Source organism: Pundamilia nyererei, unplaced genomic scaffold (genome assembly GCF_000239375.1).
Source record: "Pundamilia nyererei isolate P.nyererei 1_Seehausen unplaced genomic scaffold, PunNye1.0 scaffold00104, whole genome shotgun sequence".
Lineage (NCBI taxonomy): Eukaryota > Metazoa > Chordata > Actinopteri > Cichliformes > Cichlidae > Pundamilia > Pundamilia nyererei.
The window spans coordinates 2,164,229-2,183,082 of record NW_005187505.1 but is presented as its reverse complement, the minus strand read 5'-3'; the positions used below and the strand labels follow the sequence as shown (position 1 = coordinate 2,183,082).

At 39.1% G+C, this 18,854-nt stretch overlaps 1 protein-coding gene across 3 annotated transcripts in view; it reads right to left on the bottom strand.

The window, feature by feature from the left end:
* Nucleotides 1–18,854, bottom strand: part of syt1a (synaptotagmin Ia) — a 207,134-nt gene that overhangs the window by 53,118 nt on the left and 135,162 nt on the right. For all 3 annotated transcript variants that reach the window (XM_005740862.2, XM_005740864.2, XM_005740863.2), the window contains one exon: nt 11,266–11,469. In XM_005740862.2, the coding sequence (XP_005740919.1) occupies nt 11,266–11,440 (175 nt within the window). In that variant the 5' untranslated portion in view covers nt 11,441–11,469. The remainder of the gene's footprint in view (nt 1–11,265; nt 11,470–18,854) is intronic.

Sequence of the window (18,854 nt, the reverse complement as noted above, 5' to 3'; positions counted from 1 at the left end):
CCCCCCAAATTCCAAATGCTTACTGTCATTCTGGCATTTCATCGACACTCAAAATGCCTGATGGAATGTCATTTAGGCGCTAACAGTCCAATCAACGCATGGAACCAGCCCTTATCTTATTCATCAAGCATGCGTCCTCCACTGAAAGGCACTTCTGTGTTCCTTAATTAAAGGAACCTGAGTCCCAGAAAGCAATAAAAGCATTTCCTAATTAACTACATTGTGTGAGTGTCTTTTCTCAAGAGAGAAATAGAGCGAGAAAGTGAAAGGGAGAGAGCAAGAGGGAGTGTTGCCAGCACACGCACTTCAACACTTCAACTCCCAACACTTATCTCTCGTTCCGCCATGCAACATGGCATGGAAAATGGAGTTTCTCTAATGGGTGGGTTGCGCATGATGAGATCCATGTTTGCTGTTCCTGAAGGCTGAAATCACTTTTCAGCTCCGTCAACAGAACAGCATGCCGGTAAAGCAGAGCCCTAAACAGTGAGACACCTTCAAAGTCCTTTAGACACTGAGTCATGTAGTTCATCTTTGTACATCTGCCTTCACATCTCTAATCATTAACAAGATGAAAATGAAGATGTGCAGATTGTAAATTTTGTTACATTTTTGAGATTTGTTTAATCATATCAAAGGGCTCTGAATGACAGATCTACATCCTGCTAGAATAGTGAAACACAATCTGGTACAAAACTTGAGCTCAAAATATTCTGATGATTTCTCTGACACATTACCATGCTGGGTTTTAAGAAGATATTATTAGAGATCATTTTTTCGCAGTCAAAGAGCAATAACCTCAACATAAAAGGAAAAACTCATGCTTCACTGGCTGACATTTACACACACTGTAGGTGTTCTAAAACCGACTCCATAGAAAGGAGTATAAACTACTGCAGGACTGTGAGTCATTCTGACAGTATGTGGTGGTTTGCTACAGTGAATAGCATCAATAGAGCCTCATGAGAAAAGAAAAATGCATATCAACTTTCTGTAAATGCCTTTAGCTAATGCATTCTAACTGTATGTTTTAGGGCTTAAGTGCTTTTTCTTATTTTCTTTCATATGCCTTTGCATATACTGTAAACATAGCCACAGTTTCAAATGTAAATGTCAGCATATGCACAAGTAATTCCTGTAAGTCAAAACTTCCAGACAGGCTCTGTCTGTCTGTATGATATCAGTTAAAATGAATGTTTGGTCACACTGGCACAGAAGCCCCACCCACCTTCTGTTCAAACCTGTTGCTTATGAAGGAGAGCCAATTAGAAGAAAAGTGACTAAAAGGAGCAGAAGAAGCAGTCTGCATATGAACTGAGGAACTGTGCCGTCCAGTGTGTGATTTTGAATCATGAAAAACCATTGTAGTCAGTCTACAAATAAAGACAATTAAAGGTTAATGGACTGATTTGTAAATAATTTTTTTCTATGCTGCCTGTGCATTCAAGGCACAGGATCTTCTTTAATGTTGTGTTGCAATAATGCTAGTCCTATCAGAGCCATGGCTACAAAAAGTAAATGTACGTTTTGAAAGTGACACAAAAGCACATCAAACTAAAGAAGTTGTTCAAAATAAAAAAAATAAAAAACAAAACAAAACAACGAGAAAAAACAGGGGAGAGAAACAAAGGCAGACAAATAACAGATCAGTATTTGAAAAGCACTTTTCACAGATGTGTAGTTTCAAACCACTGCACAATCAAAATAAAAATGAGCAGTAATCACAACAAAACAATATAAAATTAAAATGCAGTCAATAGCAATACAAAACTATCATCACAAATCTCAACAAAAGCTTCGTTAAAAAGAAACAGTAATGTAAAATATATTTTTGATGAGAGTCAAAGCTAAGAAAAGAATCAAATATTACACCAAGATTATGAATGCTTTATATAACAGATGAACAGAAGGAAGCAAACGTTTAGCTGATATTTGGATCTAGTTCAGGAGGAGCTATAATCGTCACCTCAGTCTTGTTGGAATTTAACGCAAGATAATTATTGGAGAGACTGTTAATAATTTGGGATAAACAGTCATCTAGGTTGGTCTAAAAAATGATGCATAAAAATGATAAGAAATGTTATTAAAAGATCAAGTGCTACCAAGTGAAAGAAGAATGCAGAAAGAAAATAATACAGGACCTAGGACTAAACCTTGCAGAGCCCCACAGGTTATGGAAGTAGGGTCCATAGACTATGGGCTATTTGTATGTATGAGGAACTGTAAGGAGGCAAAATATAGGCTGAAACCATTAGGCCGAAGTACACACTCTAGTCAGTGCTTGTGATTACACCAGAAGTGCTCCACATCACGTAAAAATATGCAATATTTTTAGAGTCCACATCAAGGTCCACAGAGCAGATGAGAATGATGGGAAGTTACATTATGTTAAATCAGTTAAATTATGGAGCATCCAGTCAATTTCCAAAATAATATTGTGAAGACTAAACTAAAGGGGGGAACAAAACCTCATCAGAGATAGGTTAAAATCCAGTAATGTTACTAATCCAGTGGATTCTCCATGGAGAAACAAAGCACCCAATGTCATACAAAAAATTAATTAGCAAAATAAAATAGGAAGTGACTAGAGACTGACATGAGACTGGAAGACAGAAATACAAGGAAGGAGACACAGCGGTGCACAGAAGACAAAGAAAAAACATCAGAAACACAGGAACAGAAACTATAGACACTGACCATGAAAGTTTGAGAATATTTAAAAAATTATTAAGAATTATTATTTATTACAACTTGTTTTGTTTTTCAAATTATAGATGCCATTTTCACCCTCACGTTTCCTTTGCTGTTGTAAAGATAAAGATGCTATGATGTCTCTGTTCTGGCTCATTCTATAATTAAAAGGGCTTCTGTTGAATTCGTCTCTTTGCTCCTTGGAAATACAAAGCACTTTACATTAGAGAGAGAAGCTTCACAAATGGACAGAGCTGGAGCGATAAATTTAAAAGGGTGGGGTGTGTATGCGAGTTTTATATTGCATCTGTGTTATAGCCACACTAATCCAATAAGACAGGACCCTGTTGGTCAATTAACCTTGGTATTATATCTTGTTATGCCTACGAGTCCATGCCCTTTCCCCCGCTGTGGCTCGTTTAAGGAAACAATACATCTGCAGCAGGGAGCATCATCCAACGTTCTGCAACAATGACTACCTATGCAATAGGTGGAAGCTGATTAAAATGAACCCTGCACTCAGAGTACCTTTACATGCGATTTAATTTAAAATCAGCAAGTCTACATCTTTGTAATTTGGTCAAATTAGGAAATGCTTTTCTTTCCTGCCTTTTATTCAGTTTTCTACAAGAAAATTCTGATCCACTAACATAAAACAAGCATTGATGGGTGCCAGACTATCATTGTTTACTCTTCAGAATTATTTGATGACTCTAGATGTCTTTGGCTTTCCTTATTTCTGCCAAACCCCAGAACAAGCTGAACCCCATCAGTTGGCAGGATTGGTCCCTCAAGTATCTTATGAAACTATTTTTGAAGGCTGTCATATTGTCAGCACATATCCTGATATCAAAGATATAGCATTTGCCAGCACACACAATAACAAGATAAGCCCAGGCATGTCTGAGAGTGAGAGTTGCATATCAGCTCACATAATGAAACAGGAGCTACTTTGCTAAACAGGTAAGAAAACAGCTGAAACAACAAACCTGTTTCACCATTTGAGGGAAGAACAGATGAAATCAGGAACAATCAGAACAAGAGGGAAGACATGCTAGCTGCTTTTGATGTGATGAAGGTGGTGATGAATCACATTTTCTTTAACATCCAATGGATTGCAGGGTGCATGTGCCCTGTTTTCCTGGTGAACACCTGGCACCAGGATGCACTATGGGAAGACGTCAAGCCAGCAGAGGCGGTATGACACTTTGGGCAATCTTTTTCTGGGAAACCTTGGGTCCTTCCATCCACGTGGATGTTACTTTGACGTGTACCACCTACCTAAGCCATTTCACAGACCACGGACACCCTTTCATGGAAAGGTTATTATTAAGGAGTTTGAGGTGTTGACTTGGGCACCAAAGATCTCAATCCAATCAAGCATCTGTGGGATGAGCTGGACAAACACGTTTGGTCTATGGAGGCCTCACCTCACAACTTACAGGACTTAACGCATCTGTTGCTAACATCTTGATGCTAGGTACCACAGCACAACTTCAAATGTCTAGTGGAGCCTTTACAGGTCAGGACTGCTTTGGCAGCAAAAGAAAGACCAACACAATATTAGGCAGGTGGTCTTGATGTGACACCTGATCAGTTCAGATTTTGTTAGGATTTAGTAACTCTGAGAACATGTCCAATGCTATTAATTCAGCATTATATTCTCATCAAAATGGCATTGGAGCTGTGGTTACTGAATGCTACTAAAATAAAATAAAAATTACCATTTGAGTGAGGGTTTGTGAATGTTTAATTGCCTTTCATAGCATCAAAGCTTCAGCACAGAGACTCATAAAATACATTTGAGCTCTAAATGTCACCCTCATCACTACCTTGATCTCTCGGGGTAATGATGCAGAAACTTTCTCAGATATGTGCATATGTGAGAATACAGAGGATCTGTTTCCCAGAGAGCTGATGTTCTCAGAGAAAGAGGCTGCTGGTGGTTGAGCACTGATCAGGCTGTGGTTGGACCAGCCCTGATGGGCAAACTTTTGTAAAGCGAGGGCAGAGAGTAGGCAGCGAGGATTGTTGCCAGAGCAGTAGGGAGGCAGAGATGAATAGCTCCGCTGATCCTCCACCGTAATCCCCTTTAATAAACTCTGCTGTCTCTTGAATGTGAGCTGCCACGGAGTCAAAGAAGTTGAGACAGTTTAAAACATTTTCTTTAGCCTCCTATCAGATTACAGCATGATGTATTTCAGTCTTGTAGTCTTTTAGCTGCAGCCATGAGCTTTATGACACTTTTCTCTATTAGGCTCAAACATAGAGACAAAGTTGTGCTATCACAGAAGGCTTTTAGTCAAAGAGTCAGCTCAAGAGAGTGCACAAGCTCTTCAGTTCAACACAGTTGTATTTACACAGCGCCTATTTACAGCATCAGTCACCTTAAGTTACTTTTTACTGAAAAATAAAGACACTAAAATATTATATTATTCTTATGGTAACCAGGGAAATGTTAAATAAGACATCTTGATTTTTTGTACCTGCTAACAATGTAAGTGTTTTTTTAGATGAAATTAAGACTGTCTAATAGGAGATTAAAGAAAAGAAAAAATATGATCTTTATTATTAATTTTCCTGAAATGTCAGTCGCTTGTCTGTGTTATTTGGACTAATAGCTTGGTGGAGCCAGCAGCCATGGATCAAACAGCCTCTGTGTTCAGAGGTTAATTGTTATCAGGAAGTAGAGGCTTGGGTGTTTAGAAAACCTACAAAGAAATTCAATGCACTGGGTTCCTTGGAGGCAGCTGCTGTGTTCAATCAGAAGTCGGAGTGTGGTTTAATGTGTGTTTGGACGTGTGTGCTCATATTTATGAGGATGTGAAGGCTTGATCATTTGGAAAAACTGTAGCTCAGATGGCTATTTTTGCAAAAGGACTGGGGAAAGTACTTTGAAAGGAAAGCTTTGCAATCTATGAGTTATTTGCACTGGAGGAAGTTAAACTACAGCAAAGCTACTCAACGGATTCTAGTTTTCTTAAAGCTACTCAAAGTACCTTCAATTGGCAATACACGTGTTCTGGTTAATACTGCTGCACTGCACCTAGACATATAAGATTTAAACTGAGGAGGTTAGTAAAATTAAATTACTGTGTGGTAGCTTTGACTCATTGGTCTGACCATGCTGATTACATGCCTCCAAAATGGCTAAAACAATTTTCTCTTTCCAGAAAATGCCCTGCATGTTCCCATTTTGTCCTGATTGATGTTGTGAGCTGATTGCTCTGTCACATCTGGAGTACTGCCCAATTATTTGATCATGTGCTGCTGAAAACATCTACAAAAAACATCATCTTGTGTAGCACAAGCAGCCAGGGTAGTTCTAATGGATGCTAGTGTTTTGAATATGCATAAACAGCAATTCTGGGTTACTGCGAATGATAAGTAATGGGAAGTCCTCTGCTGTTCATGAGCACTGTTTAGGTGAAAGTTACACTTGGCCTTTGGAAACAGTTCAGCCATGAACAATAATAATAATATCAAAATCTAATAATAGAATCCTAATAACTAAACATGTAAATCCCTTCTTAAGTTGGCAGTCCATTTAACCCTGTAATACCAAGTGTATCATATTTAAAACGCGAGTTTTTCCCCCCAGATTTCTACATCATCACTGTGATTTTTTAAAATCGTTAACGTCTCATACGACATGTCAGTGCTGCTTCTGTCCAGCATTGCTGTGTGTGTTTCAATGCCCCCACCATCCACCGGTAAGCTCCAGGGAAATACTTAGTTACCACCAGTGTTGGTCAAGTTACTTGAAAAAAGTAATCAGTATTTAATTACTGATTACTTCCCCTAAAAAGTAATCCTGTTACTTTACTGATTACTTATTTTCAAAAGTAATTAATTACTTAGTTACTTAGTTACTTTTTTACTTTTTTAACGCAGTAACGCAGCATTCCTACGGGAAAGTAACGGTAATCTAATTACCGTTTTTGCAATAGTAATCCCTTACTTTATTCGTTACTTGAAAAAAGTAATCGGATTACAGTAACGCGTTACTGCCCATGTCTGGTTACCACTTCTCAATTTATATGTCAGATATTTGCAGGAATGATATGTTTAAAGCCCAGAGACACAACTCTGCATTCTGCTGCTATAATAAATCAACATCTGTCTGAACTGTGCAACTCTGCAAAAACCAGCAATTTGTTAACAAATGGTAGAATTTAATGTACAAATACATTAAATTCTACCATTATTAAGAAAAAGCACATACCAACTTTTTCAAATGTTTGTTAAAAAAGAGCAATAATCAATATTTAAAACTAATTGACATTTTAAACATTCAGTTTACCTCCACTAGTTCCAATTTTCTGATGCATTAATATACCAAAATATGTTTCACAAGTGTATTTCCAAGATTTTTAAGCCTGTCCTCAACATAAGAATCTTCCTCTGGGCTATCACGGTCAGTTTTAACACCCTCACATTCATGTGTGTTCTTAGATTTGTGTCTGACGTCTTTAGAACAGAGAGTGTATTTACTCTAGGCCTGGATTGCTCACGAGTAACAACATCATTTTTGAACGACTCAGCGTCATGTATTTACTCAAGTAATGCCATGGCGGAGGTTTATCCAGGATAACGCTGTCACTGTGTGAGCACTAAGCAACACCCAACTTTTGGGCCTTAACACAAAGGCCAATTGTGTGGTGGTGGCGGCCTGACGAATGGGTACACTTGCACATCAGTCTGGATGAAAGGGAAAGGGGGCGGGCTTGTCAATAGGGGTTGAAAAAGGCATTGATAAACAATACATATGTCTTCTTCATTTATTGAATTTAAGTGTAAAATGAACAGCTAATAATAAAAAAAGATGAAAAAGTGTTTAAGCTACTTGATTCTAAAAAATATACCAGCAGCAGGTAAAGTTTTATCAGATGTTTGCCACTCTACTTTATTATTCATTTGTCATGGTATTTAGTATGTTTATCCAGGAAAAATAAAGGTTGTGGCATGATTTGAATCTTTTCTTGGTTTTACATTTTATTTTATTGCTTCTTCTTCTTCTGATCAAACAAAACAACCAATCTGAAGACAGACTACTGAGTTAGCAGATTAGTTGAATAACAATAAATACACTGAAACAATATTATCTTAAAACATGCTGTAAATATCTTAAATTGCTTAAATTCACAAACATTTACAAAGATTTGGCTTAAAGAGATGGGCCAAGACAATATTGTTTCCACAGAGAATTCAACATGTTCGGCCAGTGAGACCATTATTACCACGTGACCACCTTTATTAAAAGCATGCAGGTCTTATACTGGGCTATAATCCCCAAAGAAGATCTTCTGAAGCCACAGCACTGAGGCTGTGCTGAGCACGCAGCAAGCCGGCTTTCTCCAGACAGTATCGATATTCCACACAGAGAGAAAAATACCCTCAATGCTTTTGACTGGGGGTGAGAAAAAACAGCAGTAAGACCCTGGTCTGATTTTGGTGAACTTTTCATTTTGCCTGAGGTAAACCAAAGTTGGTACAATTTACTTCTTCAAAGTACAAAATTTAAAAATGATATGAATACGAGTTATCTGCTCCACAACCTAATGAGACATGAGGAAGCTGTCAGGCTTCAGTTGTGTTGGAACTGCAGTGGGTTTCGGTGACAGACGTTTAAAGCCGAGCCAGCCAATCGCAACACTGAATAGCGTTGATCCCAATCATTCACCCACCGCACCACAAATGTGTTTTCATTTTGCATCAGCGTCTCATTTAAGCCCACATGGAGCTAAATCCTCTGTAGTTTTAGCCATGAGAAATATTTGAATATAAATTATAGCTTTTATTATTTTTTCACACAAATATGCTGCCTTTAACAAATAAATGTTCCTCCGTAGAAGGTGACATTTTTCATGCACTATTAAATCTCTGCAATGTGGGAATATGACTACTCCCGTTTGTGTCGGTGGTGATGAAGCAGGGCTTCTCTTCCAAAGAAGAGGATATTACTTCCACGTGAGCCCGTGGATATGTCTATATATAGATTTCTTCTGAATGCAAACACGATCAGAAAATGAAACACAATGATAACTGTTTCCCTAAAACTTTATGCTCCAAAATTTTCCAGGAAAAAAAGAAAAAGAAAACACATTTAAATGTGAAAGAAGAGGTTTGGTGATAAAAGAAGAAGAGAAGGAGGTATTACGTAGAAAGAAATAGAGTTCTGAATGAATTTTCTACTGAGGCAGAAAAGCAGAAACTCTAACCGCAAATAATAAAGGCTGCTACGCATAATTTGGTGATGCATCGTGTCAAACGCTTGAATTATTGTTGCCAGATGTTTATTCCACTCTTCAAATTTGATTATGCCTTTCTCCTTTTTGGGCAATTCAGTGTTAAATGTTAAATGCTGTTGTTAGTACTTTGACTCAGAAGCGCCACAAAAACAAATGAATAAGTAAATAATCAGGCCGCCTGGTTCACTTGAAGTTGTCGTCAAGGTCATCGGTGACACTGGCTGCTTTTTGTGCGTCACCAGCAAATGCTCACTCACAACCACTGCTGAATCACTTTTTAGTCATGCTTACAGCACAGTCTTACTGAATGCACTCAGATGTTTGTATTTTAAACAATAAAAGTCATTATAGGTACTAACTGCGAAAACAGAATTTTACTTATTGTGTTTTTTACAAAAATTTTTTTATACTATTTTATCGATACAGATTGCCGTTAGGACAATTTGTTACTTGTTATGGCATCTGTCTTTCTGACAGAAATTGCGCATCGCATGTAGGAGTCAGTAATTCTAACAGTAGGAGTATTTGAGTAATCTATCCATTAAACCCAGTGCTTTAAGAAGATACATTTAGTGTCACAACACAGAACTTCGTTTTTCACTGATTGACGGTTGTTTAATTGCCCATTTAAAATCTTGTGTTATGGTTGAAAAATATTTCCAAAAAGAAAACTTTCACTGACGTTTGCAACGTCATGAGGTGCGACCATCTGCTTGATGTCCTTAATGAACATCTGCTGGAATTTCCAACAGGTGGACGCCTGTTTACAACATTTCTTTTTTTTGTTTTGTTTTTGGACATCCTTTTATTAGTTACAACAGAACTGCTGAAATGATCTACCATGTTGTACAAAATGCAAACTAAGGTAAGGTTGTACTTGCAACCTTACACTTGTTTTAGTGGTGGGCTTTCAGGCTTTTCTAGTTAAGGTTTATTCTTACTTACAGGTAGGTGTTTTAGTGATGTCACTGGCACGTAATAGTAATCTATGAGGATGACCTCTGGAGTACCTCAGGGGTCTGTCCTTAGACCTCTTCTGTTCTGTTTGTACCTGTTAGCCCTGAAGCATGACATCCACAGTCATACTGTGAGTTTTCACTTGTATGTGGACGACAGAAAGTATCTCTTTGACAGTCCTGAACTTAATGCACTGAACGACTGAATCCAAGATTTTAAATGGTTGGTGCCACAGAATTTCCTGCAGATAAATGTGGATAAGATGACCATAATCATTATGTGGCTTGATGCATTTATCAGACTCACTACAACAGACCCGAGGTCCTCATCTTTAATGTTGGGTCAATATTTAAAAAAACAAAAGAAAACTCAGCATCATTTGTGATAACGACTTCAGCCTGAATAAGCAGGTCAATTCAGTTGCTCAATCTTAGAGACTTTGATTCATAATTTTATACGAAAGAACGTTTACCTCTTTTAAAGATATATGCATGCATATTTTGGTGAGCTTGCTGTCATCTTTCAAGCCATCTTAAAGACATGGGGACGGTTGTGGCTCAAGAGGGTAGAGTGGGCTGTTTATCAACTGAAAGGTTGCGAGTTCGATGACTGGCTCCTCCATACTACATGTTGAAGTGTCCTTGAGGAAGATGCTTAACCCTGAGATGCCCCTGATGCGTCCATCACAGTGTGAGTCAATGAATATTAGGTTGAAAAGGGGAAAAAACACTTATATGAATATGTGTAAATTAGTGAATGAGGCTTTGAGTGTTTAACTTGAGTAAAAAAATTGCTATGCAAATACTATTTACATATTTTTACAATTAGTCCTTTTCTGTCCCCTACTTTGAGTTATTTCTATGTTATCATTTTTTTCGTGATCATTTTTATTTAAGTTAAATATATATTTGCTTTTAATAAAGTTGTTTTGCATTTTAAATTTCAAACATTCCTCACTTTAATCTCCGGTGTTCCTATAGCTCATTTTATTTAATTTTAATCTCTTTTTAATGTTGAGAAACACTGTAACTCTGATTTTGAAAGTTGCTATATAAATAAAGTTTATATTTATTATTATATGACACAAATGGCGCCTTTGCATGTCTGCAAACCCCTCGTACATAATCAGATGTTTGAGGTTCATATTAAAATGACATCAGAAAGTTTCCAAGAAACCCCAAGAAATGTAGCAGTTATCAACAATAACACCTTATAAAAGCATCTTATAAGGGCTAAGACTGTTTTAAAATGGGTAATTCTGTATAATTAACACCAGAAACCAGAGATATATTAAATAAAATACACTTGATGCTTTAGCTCTCAAGTTGTCCCACTGCCAGACTGGAGAAAAGAAAGACACACTCACATGGAATTTTGTTCAGCTCATTCATGAACTTGTCCTTCAGCTTGGAGAAGGCTTCATCCTTCTCGCCTGTGCCCGGGCCGGCCATGTTGGTGGTGTTGGAGCCAGCCGTGGAGGAGGAGGCGGTGGTGGGCGCGGGGGCGGCCGCCGCCAGTGCTTCCCTTCGACTTTCATTCATTGTGGCGATGCTGGGCAGCCAGGCAGATGCTGGAAACGAGGAGAAAAAGAAAGAGGAAGCAGAATCAGTTAGATTTTTTTTTTTCTTTTGCTGCTGTGACAGATGCATGTCAGAGGCAGCGTGCACGCCTTGTCAGATGACTGAGTTGACGCAGATCGTGTGAGCAGCTGCTGGCTCAGCCTGAGTAAACATCAGCTGGGGTCCAGGATGAATTGGCCAGCAGTCTGAATTCAGAACAAAGCCACTCAGTCACTGCTTAAACCCCAGATTAACATCACAGAGCGAAGATAAAATTATTATTTATTACTCTCACGCGGTAAAGACTGTGAATCTCAGCTCTGCTGGCTCCATCAGAAACTGTGCTTTCACAGGAAAACTGAAAATGTGCTACGACTTCAATCTTACACCAAGCTCTTTGTACACAACAGGTGTATTTACTTTACACACAGGTGTTTTGTGAACGGACAGAAGGCAGCGCTGTGTCTCTAAGGTTAACTGCAGCTTTGTGTGTGTGTGCAAATCCATGTACTTGCACATGTACTGTGTAACTTCTGAACATGTTAATCATCACCTCACTCACCGCCGAAGAACAACAGCTGGCACATGTATTAATAAGACACTAAAAACTCTACGATATTATAAATACCACAATTATAACATCGAAGTGCTGAGCCTGCCACTCTTTTTGCTCGTCTAAATAACATTTAAAATGGGAGTTGCAAAAATTCAACTGCACATAATTTACAAAGACACACAACAACAATAAAACAAACATGCCTTCTATTAGAGTGAATTGTTAAATGTTGTCATTTCTATGCTTGCCAACTCTGATGAAAGAAATTCCACTGTCCTTCCCCCCAGATCCTCGAGGTTCTGGTGGGGTGCTGTAATGTTTTATTGCTGATACATCCTATCTGGAATTCAAAGGAGCTTGCAAAGAAAAGCGTCTGGACTTCTTTAAGTTACTTGAAGACGTTTCACCTCTCATCCGAGAAGCTTCTTCAGTTCTAAGGTCAAATGGTGGAGAATCCCAGATATAAACCTAGTGGGAGTGTCCCCCCACAGGGGGACAAAAGGACCCCCTGATGATCCTCTAATCGCCTGAGCCAAGGTGTGAAACTGGGTGTGGGTCCCAATCAGCCAGAGTTTCGGGTGAGTTCATTGTGAAACCTGGCCCCACCTTATCATGCGAATTCCTGAGGTCAGATGGCCCAGGATGTGAGTGGGCGTTAAGGCGTCTGGGAAGGGATCTCAAAACTGGATTATAGATGGCAGAGAGTTGGTGTCGTAAACCACCGCCTCTGTTCAAAGATGGTCGCTCACATAGACGGCTTCTTTCACTCCTCTTTCAAACCATCTGTCCTCTCTGTCCAAAATGTGAACATTGGCATCCTCGAAAGATTGTCCTTTATCCTTAAGATGCAGATGGACTGCTGAGTCTTGTCCTGTGGAGGTGGCTCTTCTATGTTGTGCCATGCGCTTGTGAAGTGGCTGTTTGGTCTCTCCGATGTAGAGGTCTGGGCATTCCTCGCTGCACTGTACAGCATACACCACATTGTTAAGTCTGTGTTTTGGCGTTTTGTCTTTCGGGTGAACCGGGTGAAGAAGCTTCTCGGATGAGAGGTGAAACGTCTTCAAGCAACTTAAAGAAGTCCAGACGCTTTTCTTTGCAAGCTCCTTTGACTACGATGACCTGGATGACTGTGAACCTTCACAGACATCCTATCTGGAAGATCTGCTTCTTTTGATGTAAGCTTCCTGCGTTTACAACCCTTTGGTCAGCAGGAGGTCTGACGCACACACATATTCTCACATAACACACACACACACACACACACACACACACGCGCACACACACACACGTACAGAAGTTCACACATATACATACAATGCTTTGTCTTAGAACCAAGGGGGCGTGGCTTTGTTCTGACGTGTTTTGTGTGAACTGTCTCTCAATAAAAGGTAGCAGGAGGAGGTCAGATCTGGGGGTCATTTCCGTGGTGGACACAGACGAGGCCTCCCTTGTGCAAATAATCGATTGATCGACTGTCTTGTTTTCTTCGTGACGAATAAGTCTCTAGAATTAGCGGGGCTTGTGGAAACACAGACCCAACACCTTCCTCATCATATTCTTTATGATGGTTTAGGTTTCAATCTTACTGCAAAGGATTTCACGTTCATGTTCATTACCAGTGCTGTCAAAAGCCGGGACACTGTAACCACCAAGCACTAAAGCAGAGACTTGAATCCTAGATTTCTTTTTTTTAGCCTTAATAAAAATGTTTTAACTAAGCATGCACTGATGTATCAGCTTGAATGGGAACAGCTCAGTTTTATCTATATAGCCCCAAATCAAAGCAATAGTTACCTCAAAGTACTTTATGTTGTAAGGTAAAAACCCCAACAATCAGACAACTCCCATTGATCAAGCACTTGGCGACAGTGGGAAGACAAAAATTCCTTTTAATAGAAAGAAACTTCCCGCCAAACTTCATCTTGGGGGTGAGGGGATGGGGGCAGAACAAAGGACTGAGCGAGTGCAGTAGAAACATTCATTATGGGAAGTCAAGGCTGACTGCAGCACAACTAAGGGATGGCTCATGGCCACCTGATCCAAAGTCAGCTGTATGCTTTGTCAAACTTTGTTTTACTTGGGAATAATGGCTCTTCACCATACTGGTGTCATTTATAATGAATAATAAAATGTGTAAGAAAAGTAATGAAATGTGTCTTGTTTGTTTAACATGGCTTTTTTTGTCCACTTTATTTGAGTTGTACCACTAATCTGCTGAACATCTTTCTCAGACAACATCAGACTTATATATTGGTATATTTAACAAAACTGAATGGGCAGAGTTTGTGCAAAGCTGATTTAACACTACAAAAAGTAATGTTCAAAGTTGCTGTGATAAACAAATGAAATATTTCGAAAGTGTTCCTTTTGATAATCAGGATTACTGAATTTTCTGAAACAAAGGGAAAAGAAACCCGAATAAAGCAAAATAGATAAACAGAAAAAAGTGGTATCTGCTAATTAACAACCAAGAATTTCACAATTACTGGATCCCTGAATAAAAAACTGGTTTGATAGGCATAATCTCAAACAGGAATGTTCGTTTTACTACATAAGTGATTGTTAGTGTGTGTGCACATCTTTGTTTTTCTGGTGATGTGTTGTATCCTGATGGGAACTATTTATTGTCTGCTCCCACAGTGCAGGTTGTAATTTGGCTCTGTCGCCAAAGCACTCCATGAGGATAATGGCATACTAAAGAAAACCACTCCACAGAAAAGATTGATGGCCTTATTTTTGTTCTTTGCCACAGTCACTGCTTGTTATGCTCACATTTTCCATTTACAGTGCTGTTTCATATGAGGGCACTGCACTGGTTCTGACAGACAGGAGGCTGTTAAAGGTTTCGATGTAACTGAAAAAATCTCAGTGTAAGCATTCAGTATTGCCTTTAATGATATTCATCTCTTAAACTGAAAGAGCTGAAAACAGAACTTGGTGCCAATTCACCCTAATGCAATCTTTACAACCACGACAGAAAGAAAGCTTTAGCAAAGTGATTTCCAAGTTATTATTTTACAAATGTATAAAATTTGGTTTATAAAGGCAGGTAGGACGTTTGCACTTCAATTAAATTACGGATGCAAAGTGTCTTCTAAGTATTTGTCATTTTCTGAGGGAGTAACTAAATGTTGCCACTTTAAGCTTCATTTGGGTGTGAGTAAGAAGAAAGGAACCTGTTTCATTACTTTGGGATTATTTAAGCAGTTGATCTGCTTCGCTATCACATCCTGATAAGAGAAACCTATTATCTACTGATTCTCTTCTTTTTCTTAACTCTGAGTGTAGTTGGAAGGGCAGGATTGATTATTTCCAATTCTGTGTTTTTGGAGTTTTCACAAGTCTGGCTTCACTGTTTTAAAATCTACTTTCCTAGTGCTACTATTGAGACTGACAGTAGTGACAACCACCTTTTTTTTGGTAATAAAGTACAGTCATCTAAACAAAATCATCCGGCCATCAAATACACCAAGTATCATTCTTGTGGAATAAATAACTTGCAGTTAAGATGCAATCTGTTGCCTGACAACTGGAACCAAGAGGCAATGAGGCTTTAAATGTGGGTGAATATTTTATCTCAGTTTGCAAACAGTAGAGCTCCCATTTCTGTCCAAAAGCTATCAAATGTACTTTTCTTTTCTTTTCTTTTAATAAAATTCTCAGTGCCGTTAGACAAGTTTTTTAACTGAAGCTGAGTCTTCATTTTGAGTGTCTCACTCTGTTCAACTGCAAGTTGAATCAAATATCTTATCGGTCAATTGTGTTTGAGAAACCCAAAGCATTTAACTTTGGGGTCCTGCAGACATCCAAACCAAGCAAGACAGGCTTTTCACACACACAATCATCCCAGGGGGTTGCAGAGAATGGCCCTAAAGAAAAAAGGGAAAAAAGAAAACATCTAGTGGGTGGCAGAAACACCATGTTCGTGGCAGAGGTCAGTAAAGAACGACCAGGCTAGTTTGAGCTGATTGAAAGGAAACGGTAGCTCACATAACCACTTGCTACAAGCATGGACCACAGGAAAAGCAACTCTGAACACACAACACAGATGAAACAGATGGCCTACCGCAGTAAGACGACACTGGGTGTCTGTCCAGTCACCTAAAAATAGGAAACTGGGGCTACAGTATGCACAGGCTCACCAAAACTAGATGTCAGGAGACGTGAAATATCCAAGCTGTTGTCTTAAATCTTGCTTTCTGCCAGAACAGGGTAAAAGGAAAGCGCAGGTTCTGATTAACAACAAAAAATTCACAAATTGATCGAGCCAGCAATCAAAGCTGCTTTAAATCCATTTGTACCAGCTGCCACAGCCCAACACTATGTCTTTCTCCTTTTGATCGTTGTGCACCATTGTCTAGCTCAGTAAGACAACTCATGTCAGAAAGCTCAGATTAGTTTCTTAAACATAACATAGTTATTAGTTCATAATGCTCAAGTTGCCTCCGCAGTCACTAGATCACAATCCTTTGGGATGTTGTAGAAAAGGTTTGCAACAGGAAGACGTTTCCCACAAATCCACAGCAACCGTCAAATGCTATCATCAAATACAGAAGCAAAAGCTTGCTGAACCTAAGCCGCAAAGAAGCGAGGCAGTTCGGCGTGAGGTGTAACTAATAAAGTGAGTGTTGACTCTAAATACATTTAACCTGTCTGATGTTTCAAGAGGATAAAGACTATGTTTAAGCACTTCTATGATACATTCACATTAAACCGAATACGAAATGGCACAGACTGCGTGAAGGAGTGAACTGGAAACTGCTATTTACAGGCAGAGACAGAAGTGGTATATATATGTATGTATGTATGTGTATGTATATATACATATATAGGGCCGGTATAAGATAAACAAAGATTATCCTGAACTGAGATGCAAAGTGATGTTAGTCCAAGAATAAAACCATAGAACTGGAAATGAGCACAAAAAGTCGCTCTGGATTTTCTGAGAGTGGAATGCAATTTGTTTTTCTTTATTAGAAGATGTATATATCTAATACAAACCAGTCAGTTGGCAGAAATCTGACTGAAAGCAGCCAACAAGTCAACAATAACCCGAACAATGACCTGTCATTAAACCAGCATACTGCTTTCAAACGGCTCCTAAGGAGAAAGGGAGGGTAGCACCTGAGTCAGGGAGAGAGAGCAGTAAGGCAGAGCCTTACACAGTATGCCTGCAAGGGCCCTAAGACTAAAATCTACTTTTATTTTAAAACCACTAAATCTGCCACTAAGGAAATGAAGCAGAGAACAATGAAAGCTCAGGCAGCGGCAAGCCCCATGGTGGCCAGCTAGTTTGGCCAGTAGCTCCGCAACCAGCTGGGACAATTAACATCAGAGCAACCGTCACTCAGCAGGCTGAGCTGATTGGTAGTAAGAACCCAATACGCCGCTGGTTCGGCACAGAGGTAGAGTCTGTGAGTGAGACGACGGGGTGTTTGAAACATTCTTGGAAAAATAAACTAGGGGAAAAAATACCTGCTGACAGTGCTTTGGGCTCACCCAGGATTACAACTGGTGGTGTTCACCAAAAGTAGCCAATGAGGGATCTTATTATGGGGCTAGCTTGCCAGAAGCATTGGGATGGGTTGCTGTTCAAAGTAAGGAGAGATATGAGGGAATAGCAAAGAAGGTCTGCCTTTTGGGGGATAAAACAGGGCAAGTGTCACTGATTACAGGGCTCTGTCCTGAAATACAACTGTTATATAGTGAAATAACAGGGCATCTGATTGGATAAAGTATCTCTGACCAATTATATAATAGATTTTTTTTGTTTTGTTTATAATGGGGTGAGTGCTGCTGATAACAGTGGTTAGGTAGATACGCTAACAGGAGTGAGTGGCTGATAACAGAAAGGTTTTTGGCTGCTAACTGAACATCGATAATAAATGTTCTGTTGTTTATTTTAAAAAATAAACTTATATTGAGCTTGTAAGCTAACAGCCACTGTTTGTCACATCCCATCTGCAGTGATTGTTTGTCAGGGGTTTTAAATTGATAGCCTGCATGTTTGTATTGGATTTTTATACTTTAAAGTCTTCAAAATAGCTGTGGCTAGAAGTCCTGCGTACATTGCATGGGTTATTTGAAGGTTTAAACATGTAGATGTGCTTGTAAAGGAATTAACACCAAGTTAATTCCTTTACAATTCCTTCACTGAACTGTTCTTTTCATCAGTCCCTGAAGTTTGAATTGTGTGGCCTTTTCCACCAGCAGGGTCCACATCCTCAATTAAATTAAACAACCTTTATTGAAGGATAAGGGTGGATGGAGTAAGTAAAGAGGAAAGTGGGGATCAACAAGCAGCGTCCAGGCTAGAAAGAACCCCAAAGAAGGCATCGGCAAGAAGCCGTGATTAGTAAGTGTTACCTTTACTTTGTTTGAGAGAGAGCGGGGCAATCTTAGGAAATGAAGTGAAGGTCACCGACGCACTGGAGGAGATCTGGGTTGGTGAGATTGTTAAAGTACTCTGAATAGTGTAAGAATCTGAAGAAGGCCAATGGGAACATGGATTTTAGTGTGTGTGTAACGATATTTGAAACGGAGAGTGAGGCAAAAAATCTCAGGCTGATCATCTTTTGTTTTCTGAGTAGATGGTTCATTAAAAAGGAAGAAATTCAGATGAAATTATTCATATTCTCGTCTGGCCCACTTGAGATCAAATTAGGTATGTGCCCATGAACTAAAATGAGTTCAACACCTCTGCTCTACATTTAAGTAATAGCTAGAGATGGTTGCTATTTATCTTCACCTCGTCTTCTTTGATAAAACAGCAGGTACTTGAATTTGCTTCAGTTGTATTTCAGAGTCATCAAGTGGATCTTTTAGGGTTTAATCTTCAAA